Raw genomic sequence first — 15,560 nt, 5'->3', positions numbered from 1 at the left:
TCGAAAATTTACACGTCACATTGACACAGGGGAAAATGAAGACTTTGCTTTGAAAGGCAACGCGGATTCTTTGAAGCTGAGAGTAAACTAAATTGAATTTTGCGAACTTTGTAATTGACGTGTGTAGTAAGAGCATTTAATTAGTTTCGCGGATACAAGACCGTAAACGGGACCGCGAGAATTCCGGGTTCATAGTTTGAAGTCGCTAAAGCCTTTAACGCGTAGATACGTCGCATATATGTAGTTCAGAGGCGAGCGCGCGGGGTCTAAGAGATCGGATCTCTTTGTAAAATTCTGTAGGTTACCACTTAAGAGAACGGAGCAGCGTCACGATATAACGACGCGATATGGTAACGACGGAATTTCCGTACCGAGCGATTCGTAAGATCGAGAGTCAAAGAAGTGGTTCCACCGAAAGCGAGAGACCGTGTTTTTGCATAGGACAACTTGATGCGTCGCCGGATATGTATATTGCCCGTGCTTTATGCGAACGAATATCCACGCTCGAATTGTTAAATGCCGAGGCAGGGAAGAAACAGCTTGGTCCTCGCGTTAAATAAATTACGTTAGCTGGCACGCAACGTAAGTTTCATTCTCGTATCAATTTATTAATAGTTGACGAAATAACGTTAGTGCGTAAAATGGAGAGTTTTATGCAAGATGTTTGATTAATCCCTTCTCTTTACACGGGTGCGCGATGCAGTAGAAGAAACACGCTTAGAAGAAAGAAAAAAAAATATGCAACGCTTACGATAGAGTTTAAAATGGGGAGCTAGACACGTTTCTCAACCACGTTGCGCCAGAATCGATACGAATTGAGACGGAGTGAACGGTTTCGTTTTTATTTATAATGCAGATACTCGAAGAGACACGAATAGACATTAGTTCCGAGGCATTAATTCTGTAGATAAGCGCACGTGACAAGCGCCTTGACGAAATACCGCATTACGTAAAGTCCCATATGCTATCTCGGTGACGCATAAAGGCCGAGCGCGCGATTCTTCTCGCGATCTTTTGCGCAGCATCCAAGTCTGGAATCCTGGTCGGAACAGGTTTGCGCGTAAAGAGAGCTAGCAAGCCTCCAAGGGAGGAAGGAAAGAAAAAAAAAAAAAAAGCTCGACATGCATCGCTACCTCGTCGATGAGACATGGCGGAGGTCGACTGGCAAGCCTCGTTGGCGCTCTGATGCAAAGCGGAGTCCGAGTTCGTTCTCCTCCAGATATCCGGCGGTGGTGGCGACAGGTAGGGCACACCGCTGTACGGCGACGTATCGTGCCTCTTCTCCATCGGACGAGATCGCATGGGCCCGCCGACCCCCATACTTCGGCTTCTATTGTCATTGCGGTACATCACGTTGCACTGCATCTCCTCCAGATTGCTGAGCGCCGTCTGTAAAGACACAGGCGAGTCGTTTTTGACAACTGTTAGCACTGCGGCGACATACCAATGCTTTTTTTTATGTATAATTTTAACTTTCGAGTCTTATATACAATATATATCACACGGTACATCTGCCGTGTGGAATATCTTTTCAGTAACATTATTGCAGATTTAAAAAAAAAAAAAAAAAAGGCATTTGCTTGATACGCAGCTCGCGATACTCGATTCGATTCGATTCTTCGTTAGAAATCGCCGAAAATAAAAAAAAAAAATAAAAAAGCAAACGGGCGATAATTAACGAGCGCTGAAAGCCATCGCGCTGATAAGATAGGATTCCGAATCTCGTTATTGCGAGTTATACAGCGGGTCTGAAAAGCGTCTTCACGGAGGTATACGCGCGTACTTGGGGTGCGAAAAGCCGAGGTCGATGCGAAATAATTCACTTCCATCTACATGATACGGTGGCAAAACCCGGTCTTCGAATCTCTCCAACTACCGGAGCCATTCAACCGACAGCGAGGAATTTTCTCGCTCCCGTGAATCCTCGCCTCATAAAACGTCTCATCTGCTTTACGACCGGCCGCTGTTGTCGGCATTATGGGTGGCGATTAAAACAACATAAAGCATTTTAATACGAGTGCTCGAGTTACCCGAATACTCATAGAAATCCCATTTACCTTTACTGAAAATATTCGTTTCACGTTTGAGAAAATTTAGCGCCTTGTAACAAAACCACCGTGTTGCATTAAAAAAGGTTTTTTTTTTTTGTTTTTATCGCAGCCGAAAATTTACGACGCGATATACCTTGCAGCTTTTCTACCGCGTATTTCGTTATTAATTTTTCCCCGCAAACAATTGCGACATCCTTTTCTTGGGCCGCGCAACCGGAACGCGAAGAAAGATACACAAAAGCCATCTCTAAGAAGCAATATCTCGCCGCTTTACATCTCAAAGAGAGAAAAATCTCATTCTACAAATTAGACGTCGCTAACTCGATCGGATAAATATCGCGTTTTTCTTTTAAACTTGAGGCGGGAATTGTGCCGAATATATTACGCCTTGTAATCATCTCTATAAGAAATTAAATTATTCCTGAATCCTAAAACACGTTTCTGCAATTAGCATATTTATTTCGCAATCTCGCGGATGTGTAATGTAAACAACGAACTTAATCAATGCGGATTATCACTTGGTCGTTTAGAGCGGTTAAATTATTCGAATACCGAGAGCGCGGCCCCGGATAACAAAATTTTATAGGAAAAATAAGCGCCAGCAGCTAGCGGTGAAATGATTCTGTGGGATTTTTACGCTTCCTGTGGAGAGCGAGATCGTGCGAGATTCAATAAAGAAATGCTCATCTCGCGTCGTGCTGCTCGCCATGTGTCGGATAAACGTGGGACGCGCGGCTATTACCTAATATCTGTTGAATTATGCGATAAACAACACGGAACGTCTCTCCCACGATTACGGACGATCGTCGGTTACATTAACGCTCGATAATCGCGGTATCAGTTTCGACATTGCGCCTCGAGGAAACGACACGCGCGGGGCGGGTAAAATATTACTGACGTTCTTTCCGAGTCGTCGCTATTGGCCGAACTGAAAATAAAACCCGACGCGGAAAATGCGCGATTCGCAACAATTTCCGGCCTTTGACGTTTCAAAAGCGAGTCATTGACGTTTCCCGTTTCATCGGGGAAGGAACCTTTGATTCCTCGCTCGGCACGGCGCTAGGTCGGCGTAGTCGGCGTAGCGATATTTATATGCGACGCAACAGTTCCACGTAGTTGGAATCGCCGGTGACGTAATGGCCGAACCACGCGCGCGTAGCACGCGGATGATAACTCTCTCGCGATAGGTTTTATCGAAACGCGTTTTGAGGAAGCCAGGGTCGCGAACGTCGCGTTTTCATGAGTCGGCTCATCACTACGCTACGCTACCCTATTTGCATAATGTAATATGCAGGACGTATCGGTGTCTGGTGTAGTGACGGTGCAAGAATAGCTTCGCAGCGACTTTTTTTACGTCGTGTATAACGAAGCGATCGCGCGAGCGCACACAGACGCGCGACACAGGCGTGTGCACGTGTCCGGGATATTCGTCGCCGTACGATAACGTGGATGTTAACATATTCCGCGGCGCATCGGCACCAGCCACGCCACGGCCTTTATATAAAGCCTTTGTTGGGATAAAACCTCGTCCAGAAATTATAAATAACGATGTTATAAACGGCGCCACAAAATGCTATTAACTTGTGTGATTTATGACGAAGCTACGCGAGATGCCGGCAAAGATGAGCGGCCGCTACTTTAACGGACCTTTTTGTTAACTCTCGAAAGGTAAAACGTATCGGCGGCCTATCGTTTTTCTTTCTCTCATGAAACGCGCGCGCTGATCGAGAAAGTGTGAGCTTGGGCTCCTCTCCGCGAAGACCTCTCACGTAGGAAAAGAACCGAAACTTTACTAATTATATCGAAAATCTGGAAACGGGATAGCAACTCCAGGCAGGTCGACGTCTCCATTCACAACTTTCCCAATGTCAGGGTCGTGGGCGTCGCACGAGACGGCGCGACTCGGCGCATCGACCAACGTCGCGCTCGTTGAACAAGTATACCTTCAATTAGCGTCGACGTTGACACAAAAGGCACCATCTCGCAAATTTACCGAAATCGCGCCAAGGTTTAACGAAGACAGTCAACCGTTTTCGCGAGATTCGACGTCCATTTCCCGTCCGTTCTTCTTTCCGAAAAAAAAAAAAAACAAAAAACAAGAAGTGCGACGTTAGCACTTTTAGACAATCTCATTCTCAAGTACCGCGCATTTCCCGGCTGTGAAATACGTCGTCATCCTAGCGCAGAAACGAATGACCCATTTGTAAACAATGTGAGGAAACTGAAGCCGCTTATCGGTCGGAGTGCAGTTTCATATGCGCCTTCTCCGTCTCTCTCTCTCTTTCATCCTCAATAAGTTTCAATAGATTAGAGAATATGCTACTGTTCGCGGCGTCGGCACGTGCTAGCGATTAAAATAAACGCACACGACAGCGATTCTCTCGGGCTCGCCTTACCTGCAGTTTCCGACAATATTAGTCTCGCGAGAGAGCAAGGTGTGACGGATGCCGAGGTATATTGAGGGTTACGGGGACTGCGGATCGATTGGTGCATACGTCGCGCGCTGGCCGATTCTCTCCCGTGTTTCACGTCTCGCCACACGGCGAAGCTGGAATGTAATTACTTTGCTATCCATATTCAAGAATGAGATTACCGGGAGAGAGAGAGAGCCTGTCAAAGTAGATGGCACATTACGCCTGCAACGGTATCGTTCGATCGCTCATCACGAACCGCGAGATCGCTATATTACGCACATTGCACTACGTCCCGAATTCGAAATTATTCCGATCTTCACCATGCGATACGAGAGAATTGAAAGACATGAAAAAGAGTTTTCCATCCGCGATCCGAATAAAGGTTCCCTTTTTTTTTAAATTTCCGAAAAGACGACTTGGCTTTTCACATGGAAATTCAGCCGATCTTGGACTCTCACCCATGACGGAACAAGTTTTCAACGCGATACTTTGCGATTTTCTAGTAATTATTTATATCCTTTCGTCGTTTTATAACGACTTTCTATTAGCCTATTTGCGCCTACGTAGCCGAGTATCTTTCTGTCGACGAAAAATGTTAGGTAAATGTAATTCTTGCTTAATAATATTTTTTTAATTTAAATTTAATTGATTATTTCATACTGTAAATAATTATTGTAATTAAATACATTTTTGCATTTTAACCTTATTTTTATTACAGGAAAAAGAAATGATGCGAGCATACGTTTAATTGAAAAGCATGATTGTGTGTTTGTTTTCAGGGCAACCTTTTAAGATCTCGGATGCAATAATCTGTTTAGATTCTCTTTTAGTATTACGCGAAAAGACCCGTTTTCGAAGGTCGTGCACGCGTCAACAAGGGTGGCTTATGTCAGAACGAGGAGAGAGAGAGAGAGAAAATAAAGCCGAGGGAAAAATCTCGGGATCGGAATTCACGGTGTAATTACTCTTGGAGAAAAATTAATATTCCAACACAAAGTATCGATGTCACGCGTAATAAGCATTCTCGTGTAATTACGAAGCGGAGAATTTATACCGATGCGAAGAAAAATTTCACGGTGACGAACTTAAACTTTCTTTCTTTTATTTTTTTTTTCTTCTTCTCCCCAACTTGAATGAACTTTAATTTGAACTTGAGCCACGATACTCCGCTATTAAATATTCATCCGGCTTACGTCCTTCGACTTCCACAGATGATATTCAAGGACACCGCTCGATCGAACGCCGATGACACTTTCCAGGTTGTAATTTTATCTTTATTTGACCTCTTATGCAAGTCGACCGTCCGGTGTCGGCTCGCTAGCGATGCAGTGGAATGAGAAATTATGGAGTGAAGCAAGCCCCCTCACGCGAATCATGCCGTGTAAAGATTTTCTCAACGAGAAAATCAAAGACCCTCGGTATTATAGGATAATATTACGTAATGCGAGGCGATCAAACTTTCGGGTCAACTAGAGACGACTGGGAATTTCAACTTCGGAGATCTTTTTGCCGAAAGTAGGTACAAAGTAGGACTCGAGTCTCAGCGTGCTCGTCGGAGCGAGCTCGAAGATCGACAACTCGCGCGGAATATTGATCGAAAATAGTAATCGCTGGCTCGTAGCCGGTTTCTGCGCCGTAACTCTTCTAACCCTAGAAAGGAAGGTGGCGAACATTGGACGGAGGACAGATAAATCTTAACGGATCGAGTATTTTTTTTGCGCGGCCCGAGCAAACGAGGACGTTGCATTATGAATGGGGCGAGATATACGGAACGCGTTGAAGAGGTCGGAAACCGATCGTCGCCGGGAGAACCTTCCTTTCACAACCACCCCCTACTCGCGAGCCGGTTCTCTGCTCCAGCGACTTAGGTCCCTACCCTTGCCTCCTGATGACAACTTCGCTCCACCCACACACGTCACGACGCTTCGCCGCTGTCTGCCGACTCCCGGCGGCGGTGACCCACTTTGACGAGGATACCCATCGCCATTCAAGGCTGTCGATTGATAAGAAAGAAGCAGGGCACGCGCCGCATCTCCGACCAAATTTCCACCGTCCCCCGGTTTGTTACACGCGATGCATCGATTTTCAGCAAATTAAAAAAAAAATAAAAAATAAAAAATAATTGTGGATAAGACGACGAGGGGAGCGACGACAAGTTTACAACGAAATCTTTACAAGATTGCTCCGTTTGTTCAAACAATCCCCGGGGATTTCGATATAGAACGAGTATTACCCGTGAAAATCGATTGCCCCTGGCCACCCAGTGGATCAGGAGACGCGAATTCTGTTTTGCAAACAACAGCGAAGCATCACCATTATTTCTCAAAAAGGTTCATGGTGCGGGGGCCGTTAACAATCGAGAGTGGGTGAACGCGCAGCGACGACCACCTGGCCCGCAACAATCGGTACGCCAGGAACGAATGAAACTGGCGAGTACCTGCACGAGTAACGCGATCAATATTTCGTATGCGAGTGCACACTTGCCCCGAAGCACGTGTATGCGGCGGCGTTTGTTTTCTGCCGTGCCCCCCAGAGCTTGCGTGGTTACTCGCATCGCTGGAAGAATATCCTTTCGTGCGAGCTCTCGTCGACCGTTCTAAAGGCTGCAGAAACATCGTGGGTGGAAAGCGGCGAACGAGCTTCCTCTCCGCGGTGCTTCTTAATGAAAAAAACGCCAAGCTGAACAGTGACCGACTTTCGTTTATAATTCACGTCGCAAGAAAATGCTACCGCAAAATGTTATAATCCTTGACACTTTTTCAGTACCGATATGCACACACGCCCAAGCCCAAGCCCAAGTTTTTCCGTATCGCTTGTTTTAAAGACGTGATACAATTTTTGTCCCCCCCCCCCTTCCTAAAGACATTCGAACGAAGGTGTTGAACGGAGGACCAAGACGGAGTGGAAGTTACGGCGAGGTAGCTATTTATATTATCCCGAGAATGAAGGCTCGTACCGTACGCCTTATCGCCCACGGGGCGTCCATTCAATTAGAGTGCGCCAACAGAGATCGGAGCGCAAGGCTAAGCCGAGGCTCTCGGAGCGACGACATGAACGGAGAGGATAGGTGGTGCGCCGCGGCACGTGCGCAAGAGCAGAAATCCGCCGGAAATTCGATCGATTCGTATGCGCGCGAGAAAGTTGGACGAAGCAGGAAGACGGCGCGAATGCAATCGCGACGACGGCAGGCCTCGGGAGGCCGCGACGCATCATCGAGCGGCGGGGTAAGAACCCGGGAAGGAATCTCTTGACCCCGATTGCACATCCGGAAGGTTCCTACCGGCCCCGGGGCATTTTCCTCGTGCGACCTTGACTGTTGGGCAACTTTCCGGATTCTATTAATCCGCGAGCGATTCTTTGTACCTGCGTGTGTCGTGTATCATCCTCGAGCCCCGCGACCGGAAGCGCCTTGCCTTGGATCCTTTTAGCGCCGCAGCACGTGGATAATCGGTATCAGCAATAATGTGTCAGCTATTTGTCGCGCCGACTGATAATAGAAGCTCGCGCGCGGGTTATAAGAGCAGATTCTTTTTTTTTCTTTTTTTTACCCTCAAACCAAGTGCCGCATCAAGGTCGCGGTATATTAATAAGCGCAAAGCTTTTCCGTAGCATTGCGATATTCGTAGACTAAATACAATGATTTCTCATTGTCCTGTGTGATCGATCAATTTCTTGCAAAGCTATAAGAGGGCTCGCCAAGTATGATTTATTCAGGAAACTTGCAAGGTCTGTCGGTATTACGAGGAAGCACAGCTTTACATTATTTCGAATTACATACAATTTTGCAGTATACGTCGTATACGTTGTATACGAGTTTCAGCTAAAATACTAAAGAAGTTCGACCGCGCGTAGATACGACATCTGAGTGCCAGCTGAAAATGCTCAAGATCGATGCGAAGGAGTGCTTACAGATCTCATTATTGATATCCACGAAGAACACTCTTTCAACTACTTTCTCGTGCATTGTGCTATTTCGCTTTTTTTTTTTTCTTTTCTTTTTCTTAAATCCGTTTCTTCTTTTTATTTTTTCAATAGCACGTACTCGCCGCACGACCGTATAAATGCATCAACAGTTTAAACGCATCGCTGATCATATCGTTTCTGTAATCTAATTAATTTTCGACGATCACTAGCGGACGGAAAATAGCGCGCGCGCGAGATAGAAGGTTAATCGAGAGGGGGTCATTGATTCGATTTAAAGCGATCAAATTTGAGAATAATGTCTTTCGCTCTCGCCGTACGGACTTGTGCGCAAATGTCGATAATAACACGACGATGACGTGGTTTCGATATTACATTTCGTTCCGTGATTTAATTGCTTCGTTATACATGTATGTAGAGTGATACGCGATATGTGCTCTATGCGCGTGCACCGCGTAAACTGAAATACAAATTCCCTTTGTTTATTACCTCCGGGAGCGTTACATATTGCAGCATCCGAAAGCAGACTATTACACTTATTAGCAAATTGCAGCAATCGCGCGATGCAATGTCCGATATATAATTTCGCGTTATTACGGCGACAATGCGATCGGAAGTATCAAATTAGTGTATCACAAATACGAGCATGGTTAGTGCGGAGATCTTTTTTTTTTTTTTTTTTTTTTTTTACATTTCCTTTTTAGCTCGAATGTAATATACGCAAAACTAGCCAATTTTCAGTTATTATCATACCTGGTGATTTCGTATCGCCATATTGACGATTCTTACAATTTAGCGGTAATTTGATAATCGTACATTGTATCTTTACCGGTTACGACATCGTATCTTCCGTATTATCGGCGGATATGCTTCGTTAAATTATATCAATAGATATTTAATATTACGTACAAAAAAAAAGATAAAATAAAATAAAAATAGTTATAAGCAAACAATTTTATGCACTTTTATAAATTTATTAAAATAATTGTGTCAATTATTTAAAAAAAAATATGGTAATTACACGTGACGCAGCTAATAACGTTATTAAACGAATTTCTATTAAATATAATTGTTTGTCAGATCAGAGAAATATTTATAACAAAAAGTTCTCCGCGCGTTATTAAATATAATTAACCAACCAAGTTTGTTATAACTTGAAAAACTCTTAAAAACACCCAGGGAGTTTTACTTGAGGCAATAAGACGTTAAATGATAGGAATGACATGCTCCCTAACTAAGGAAAAGTACAAAATTACGCTGATTACTACGAAGAATGCAAACAAAGATAGCATATTAAACGTGCCTGGCGCTTTTAATATGCGAGCGAGCGTTCCCTTTCTCATCCAGCAAAATGTAAATTCTTGCTAAATATACATGGTGTCGGGAAAGTACGTTTTGTTCATTAAACCTATTCCGTCGATAACTATTTAATAAACGACAAGCGACAACGAAAGTTTCGAAATTCACTCAAGATCGTATCAATAATACGATTAAGGTCGTTAAAACCCGTGAGGCCCTCATGCATAATTATCAATGTTTTACTAGTAATTGAAATTTCAACAAACTCGAGCATAAAGACGTGTAAATTAAATTATTGGAGCATGCCCTCCGTATGAAACCTATATAATTAACCCCGACAATGAATATGTCGGAATTGAAAACATCATAGGGTCGTGCGTTGAACCGAATAAGCGCCCGTCTCCGGCTTAGGTTCAATGGAGTTAATTACGTATATTAAGAGCTTCCCGTTAGCTCAAAGTAAACATTTGCAGTGTAACTTTACAATTTCCACGAAAGATGAAAAATTAAAATCGGCAAAATAAAAAAATTTCATTAAAATCAAAATTATCTTTTCTTCTTTTCGGTTATGATAGAAAAAAATTTAAAAAAATATTCCACGCGATATACAAATATTCAATAAGTTGTAGTAAAGAATTTTTGTATTTCAAGCTAAAAATGTTTTTATTAAAATAATTGCCAAGTACGATCTGACGGTGGGTGTTGTGTCGCGAAATCTTTTCTTACTTCGCTCTTCCGATACCAACGCGACGTGCACTCGATGAACGTCGAAAAGTTCCGCGAACTGTTCCGCGAGCGTTCATTTATGCTTATGCAGGATATATGCAAGGTCGCGGACACACATAATTACACCTCGCGCACGCTTCCGTTAAGAATTGAAAATAAGCAGAGGTTTAACCAGCGACTTAACGACGAAGAGCCTCAATCAGTAAACGAAGGATATGACATTAGCCCTCTTTTAAGCACGCCCACATCCCGTTGTCGCGGCGTTATAAAAACCGCAGACGGCCGGAGGAGATGGTACATTTTGCCATTGAAAAGTGACATATCGAGGTGCAAGCGAGCGTTCAAGCAATCGTAACGACGATGCACGTGTCGGTGATTCTCGGCGTAGTGTTCCTACAGGCGATTTACGTGTCCGCCGGGGTAAGCCTTTTAGCTTACTTTCGTTAGAGCCCTCGCGATTAAAGATTCCCGCACGACGGGCAGTGGCCCATTGTACGCGAAATTAATTGTGATTCGCCAAGAATACCCGCGCCGCGCGCGCGAGAATACCCACAGCGACCTGTAGAGAAATAGTGCTATAAACGTCAACACGCGAGAATACTCGTTTGTCCAACACGCCCGTAATAAATTCTGATTTTGCGTAGCCACCTGACTGGGTGCCCGCGGAAATGTTGGAGATGGTTCAAGCTGACAAGGAGCGATGCATGGCCGAACACGGAACGACTCAAGGTGAGCCTCGCGATTAATATAATAGCACGATCAACATTCGACCGATAGTCCCGGATCATTTGTCCATAATTCATAACAGGAGTTTAAAGACCCGAAAATACGTTTTATTCCAAGATCCTTCCTGTCCGTACCAAATATTTTCATTCACATTCATAACGAGGGTTTCAATTTCACTGCGCAGCTTCTATCGACGAAGTTAACGACGGCAAGCTCTCGAATGACCGGAGTATAACGTGCTACATGAACTGCCTTCTCGACGCTTTCAGTTTGGTAATATCTTTTTTAAGAATCCCTCCCGCTTGTCGCGTAGCGACGAATTAAACGCAAAACCGACTGTTTCACCGATTAGGTTGACGAAGACGGTAACTTGGAAGCTGATATGTTAATCAGCGTTATTCCAGCAGAATATCAGGAGATAGGTAACAAAATTTTGAACAAATGCGCTAAGCAAGGTACGTTCTGGAACAAAATGCATCTCCACAGAGTTTTCTATTATTATTATTATTTCACAAACTTCCCGGTTCTTATTTGATCGATGTTTCAGATGGTGCGGACGCGTGCGAAAAGATTTACGAAGTTGCGAAATGCGTCCAATCAACAGTGCCAGAGGTAAATAGATCTAATTATTTCAAACCAATAACTTTATAAAGTGTAAATTGGTTTATTTCGTTCTTCAATTTAGCCAGATTATTAATGCTCATGATAAAGTACACTTTTGTCAAGTTGAATCAATATCAAATGGTAAACCAATTTTTTTTTTTCCTTCTTCTTCAATTAATATTTGTTTTAATGATTAAATGTATTATTGCAGCTGTGGTTTATGGTTTAATTTGATGGAAGAGAAGAGTTTTATTCTATAATCACGTGCGATTACGTATCCAGCGCGTAAGGTTACGAAGCAAAACATAACATGCTTCGCCACAAAAAAAACCCCCTCCAAAAAAAGAAGTAGCCTAGGAAAGTAAATTACGTTAATTAAAAAAAAAAAAAAAAAAATGTGATTTGTGTAGTAATAATAAGTAATTACTATGAATAAAATTGATAGAAAATGTTGATGTATGATATTAAATGGTGGTAAGCTATCGATATGCAATCAAATTGAATCTGATCCGAGTGTAATGGCAAATCTAAGATGAGGAGAGGCGCGAGGTGTCGATGCATAATCACAAGCCATTTATTAGTCCATGTTTAATTAAACAATTTTTTTTATGACTTTACTCGCCTTTGATTCCAATACCATTTGACTTTCTCGATGTTCGCAGAATTGCGTGTAGGGTGTCGCGGGGGGTGTCAGTTAATTAAAAAGAATTTGTTATAAAATGTAAATTACGTTAGCAAAAGTTAATTAGTTACGGAAGCTTCGAGAAAAAAGATTTATTAAAGAAAACATTGTAGAAAGATCCAATATAAAAAAGAGGTAAGTCCCATAATTTGCAAGCTCTATTTTAAGAACTTTATACTTAAAATCGTGTACACCAATTACGGATTTAGGTTCGGTATAGTGATCCTTCGATTATGTTCGTGTAAGGTAAAAATTTTCTCATTCAGCAGCGTCAAAATTTTTACAATTATATATCTTAGATACTCGTTTTAATTGTAATAATTTATAAAAAAAAAAAAAAAGAAAAAAACGCGTGATACATTAACAGTATCAATCAATAGTAGTCTAATTAAAAAGTAATCTTGTTATTTCGATAGCATATTTAATGAAACAAATTATATAATTGTTTTAATAAAATATTTGTTTCGCTAATATGTTATCAAATTAACAAGATTATTGTTAATTAGATTACTGTTGGCTGATGCCGTTAATATAGCGTCGCTTTTTTTTCCGTGTATACTTCCGAAAATGTTGCACGCAAAATAATTATTTGTCTACACGTATTGGTATATGTAATTACTGTTTTTTAATCCACGAAATTTCCTTACAACTTTGTGATTTCACGGTACGACGAGCAGTATAACGTTACGCGAAAAAAAAAAAAAAAAAAAAAAAAATATGTGTAATTTCATCATTGGATCTCTATCTGAAATGACATGGCGTAATTTTCTCAACTCAATCCACCTGGGTCCGTGAAAACTTGATCCGGAAAGTTTAATTATTGCTTCGGATAATGCACAGCTGCTAAGGCCTAAAGTACATTTTGCTATTTAACTTCAAAACAATGTCAAGGCTAAATAAAATTAATTCGCGAAATTGTTTTACGAGTAATTTTCTTTTTTTCTTCTTTTTTAAGCACTCGGTACAAAATTTACCGTATAAATCTTTAATTATTTTGCTAATAAATCAATTACAAGTTACCGAGCTGTTGCTACGAAATTTGACAGTTAATTTACATTCGTTAAAACTTTTCTCGTCGTAAAGTCGCCACGATTTTAGTGACTGACTTTATCTACGTCGCTCTACAACTCCTTTGGGAAAAGAAGATATCTACGCGGGTAGTAATAATAATCGTTTACGAAATGGGATTATTAACGATCGTTATTTATTTAGAAATTACGTTTTGCGCGGAGTTGGCGCGCACGTGATTAAAATCATATTCATTGTTACTCGAATTACGGATGCTGCACAATGTAGCATGCGACACAAAGGTCACAAAGTTTAAAACGCACGATAAAACCCGTCGGTCTTTTTAGTGCGGGAACACGAGCGAAAACGCACGCATCGTTTATTTTGCGCGGAGCATGGTCGCGCGTCGAATTAAATGTAATTCGCGTCGTTATAATTTTAATAATTTTGTCGCTTTAAATATTTCACCGACGCCGCCGCCGCCGCGGGATTTAATCCTTGCTAAAAATAATCGACTACACAGCTACATTTTACGATATCGAATCGCAATCGGAAACACCAATTTAATTCGTGCTATTGTGTACGTGCCATGCAATTTTATTGCTGCGTGGAGGCATTGCAGAAAGAAAAAGGGGAAGAGGAACGAAGAAAAAGAAAATTGCTACGGTCGACGCAATTCCTACTACGTGCAGTGATGTGCACGTGAACGACATTTGTCAAAAGAAATATTTTCCTATTTCATAGGTGAAATAAACAGCAAGACATTATCCGAAATAGATGTCGCAATCACACTGGAAGTCTGGTGCGGCACAAAGCGAATCGTAAAAATGTCTACAGCACGGAGCAAGCCTTGAAAACACGGAGAAAAGTCTTTCGTTCTGTGTCGACTTGAAAGAAGTAGGTATATTTCGTCGGAAACGATGACGAATGAATTTCAACGCGAAACACACAGCGAAGTTAACAAAGTGATTAATATCAATTTAATACAATGAATTTTTCTTTCTGATCGAAAAAACGTTGGATTTCTTAATTTTTTCTCCGTGAAACGAGGCTAGGGTGCGTTTCAGAGGGTGCAAACGAAACGTACGGGAGATAACAAGCCGGGGGCAACAACAACTGAGGGATTTTTCGTACGGGGAAGAACGGTACAGACCTTAAAGTCGATCGAGTGGATCGCGCCGGGATGCGGCGAGGTGTGCTCTTTTGCGTCGCTGCCGCAATTGACATTGTTGTTAACATTCGGCAGAGAGCCACCCGCCCTGAACTGATTTCCCAGGTTAATGTGCAGATGCTTGCCGCTGGACTGCGGTGGACTGGCGCCGGCACTCTTGACGGACAGCGGGGTCTCCGGGACGCCGGATCCCGTGGGACTAGCACCCACCGAGCTGCTCGTCGAGGCCACCTGTGCAGGTCCCGGTCAATAGACAACCATTGGCAAGCTCAACTTTACGGTTGTAAGCGAACTTTTTACGGCCTTTAGGCCGGCCGGCCGGGTAGCCTTAGCGAAATTAGCGCCTCGCGAACGAAAACATTGACACATTACCGCAAACTGCTGGCTAAGGCCAGCTGCTCCCTTTCCTCTTTTGCTGCAAGACTCACGCAGTTAGGAATTCGTATTGCGAAAGCGCGCGCGCGAGTTTCGGTTTCCTTTTTCCGATTACAGGCGCTCTGGCCTGACGTAATATCGGCCTTCCTCTAGACCACTCTCCGATAAACTGGTTCTTATCTCCGTAGCGGATTTCGTTCTCCAATTCGAACGGTATTCTAAACGACCTGCGTTTCACGAACGAACAAATTCGGGCGGCGCGCACAAAACTTTTCCTCACATACTTACGAATATTGTGAAATTTAATCTGATTTTGCGTCTTATCGATAAACAAAATGTGACAAATTATGATTTAAGAGCAACGATTAACCATATAATTTTCTGTCACGAACCAAGGAACCGGTAAATCTGTTTATCGGTAATTATTTTAAGCTTGTTCATTGTTAAATCAAAGATAAATTATGTAACTAGGTACATAGAATAAAATAAGAAATTGTTTTAACCCTTTCAAGACGGAAACTTTTTCTAAAAATAATTATCAAAATTATATACTTATTAAATACTACGAATTACTTTTACAGTTT

The 15,560-nt window shown here is 42.4% G+C and overlaps 2 protein-coding genes across 9 annotated transcripts in view; one reads left to right on the top strand and one right to left on the bottom strand.

The window, feature by feature from the left end:
- The window catches only part of Crtc (CREB-regulated transcription coactivator), a 32,487-nt gene that overhangs the window by 14,997 nt on the left and 1,930 nt on the right, over nucleotides 1-15,560 (bottom strand). For 7 of the 8 annotated variants that reach the window (XM_070675143.1, XM_070675148.1, XM_070675144.1 and 4 more), the window contains exons 2-3: nucleotides 14,584-14,832; nucleotides 1,134-1,389 (exon numbers count right to left, since the gene is read on the bottom strand). In XM_070675143.1, the coding sequence (XP_070531244.1) occupies nucleotides 1,134-1,389; nucleotides 14,584-14,832 (505 nt within the window). The remainder of the gene's footprint in view (nucleotides 1-1,133; nucleotides 1,390-14,583; nucleotides 14,833-15,560) is intronic. The other variant, XM_070675151.1, reaches the window with a different exon arrangement.
- Obp1 (odorant binding protein 1) lies at nucleotides 10,687-12,136 on the top strand. The gene is made up of 6 exons (XM_070675182.1): nucleotides 10,687-10,831; nucleotides 11,056-11,140; nucleotides 11,322-11,410; nucleotides 11,490-11,592; nucleotides 11,685-11,749; nucleotides 11,952-12,136. The coding sequence occupies exons 1-6, from the start codon at nucleotides 10,772-10,774 to the stop codon at nucleotides 11,967-11,969; spliced, it is 420 nt and encodes a 139-aa protein (XP_070531283.1). The 5' UTR covers nucleotides 10,687-10,771; the 3' UTR covers nucleotides 11,970-12,136.

This window comes from Cardiocondyla obscurior, linkage group LG03 (genome assembly GCF_019399895.1).
Source record: "Cardiocondyla obscurior isolate alpha-2009 linkage group LG03, Cobs3.1, whole genome shotgun sequence".
Taxonomy (NCBI): domain Eukaryota; kingdom Metazoa; phylum Arthropoda; class Insecta; order Hymenoptera; family Formicidae; genus Cardiocondyla; species Cardiocondyla obscurior.
The sequence above is the reverse complement of the archived record's forward strand: the minus strand, read 5'-3'. Positions and strand labels throughout refer to the sequence as shown.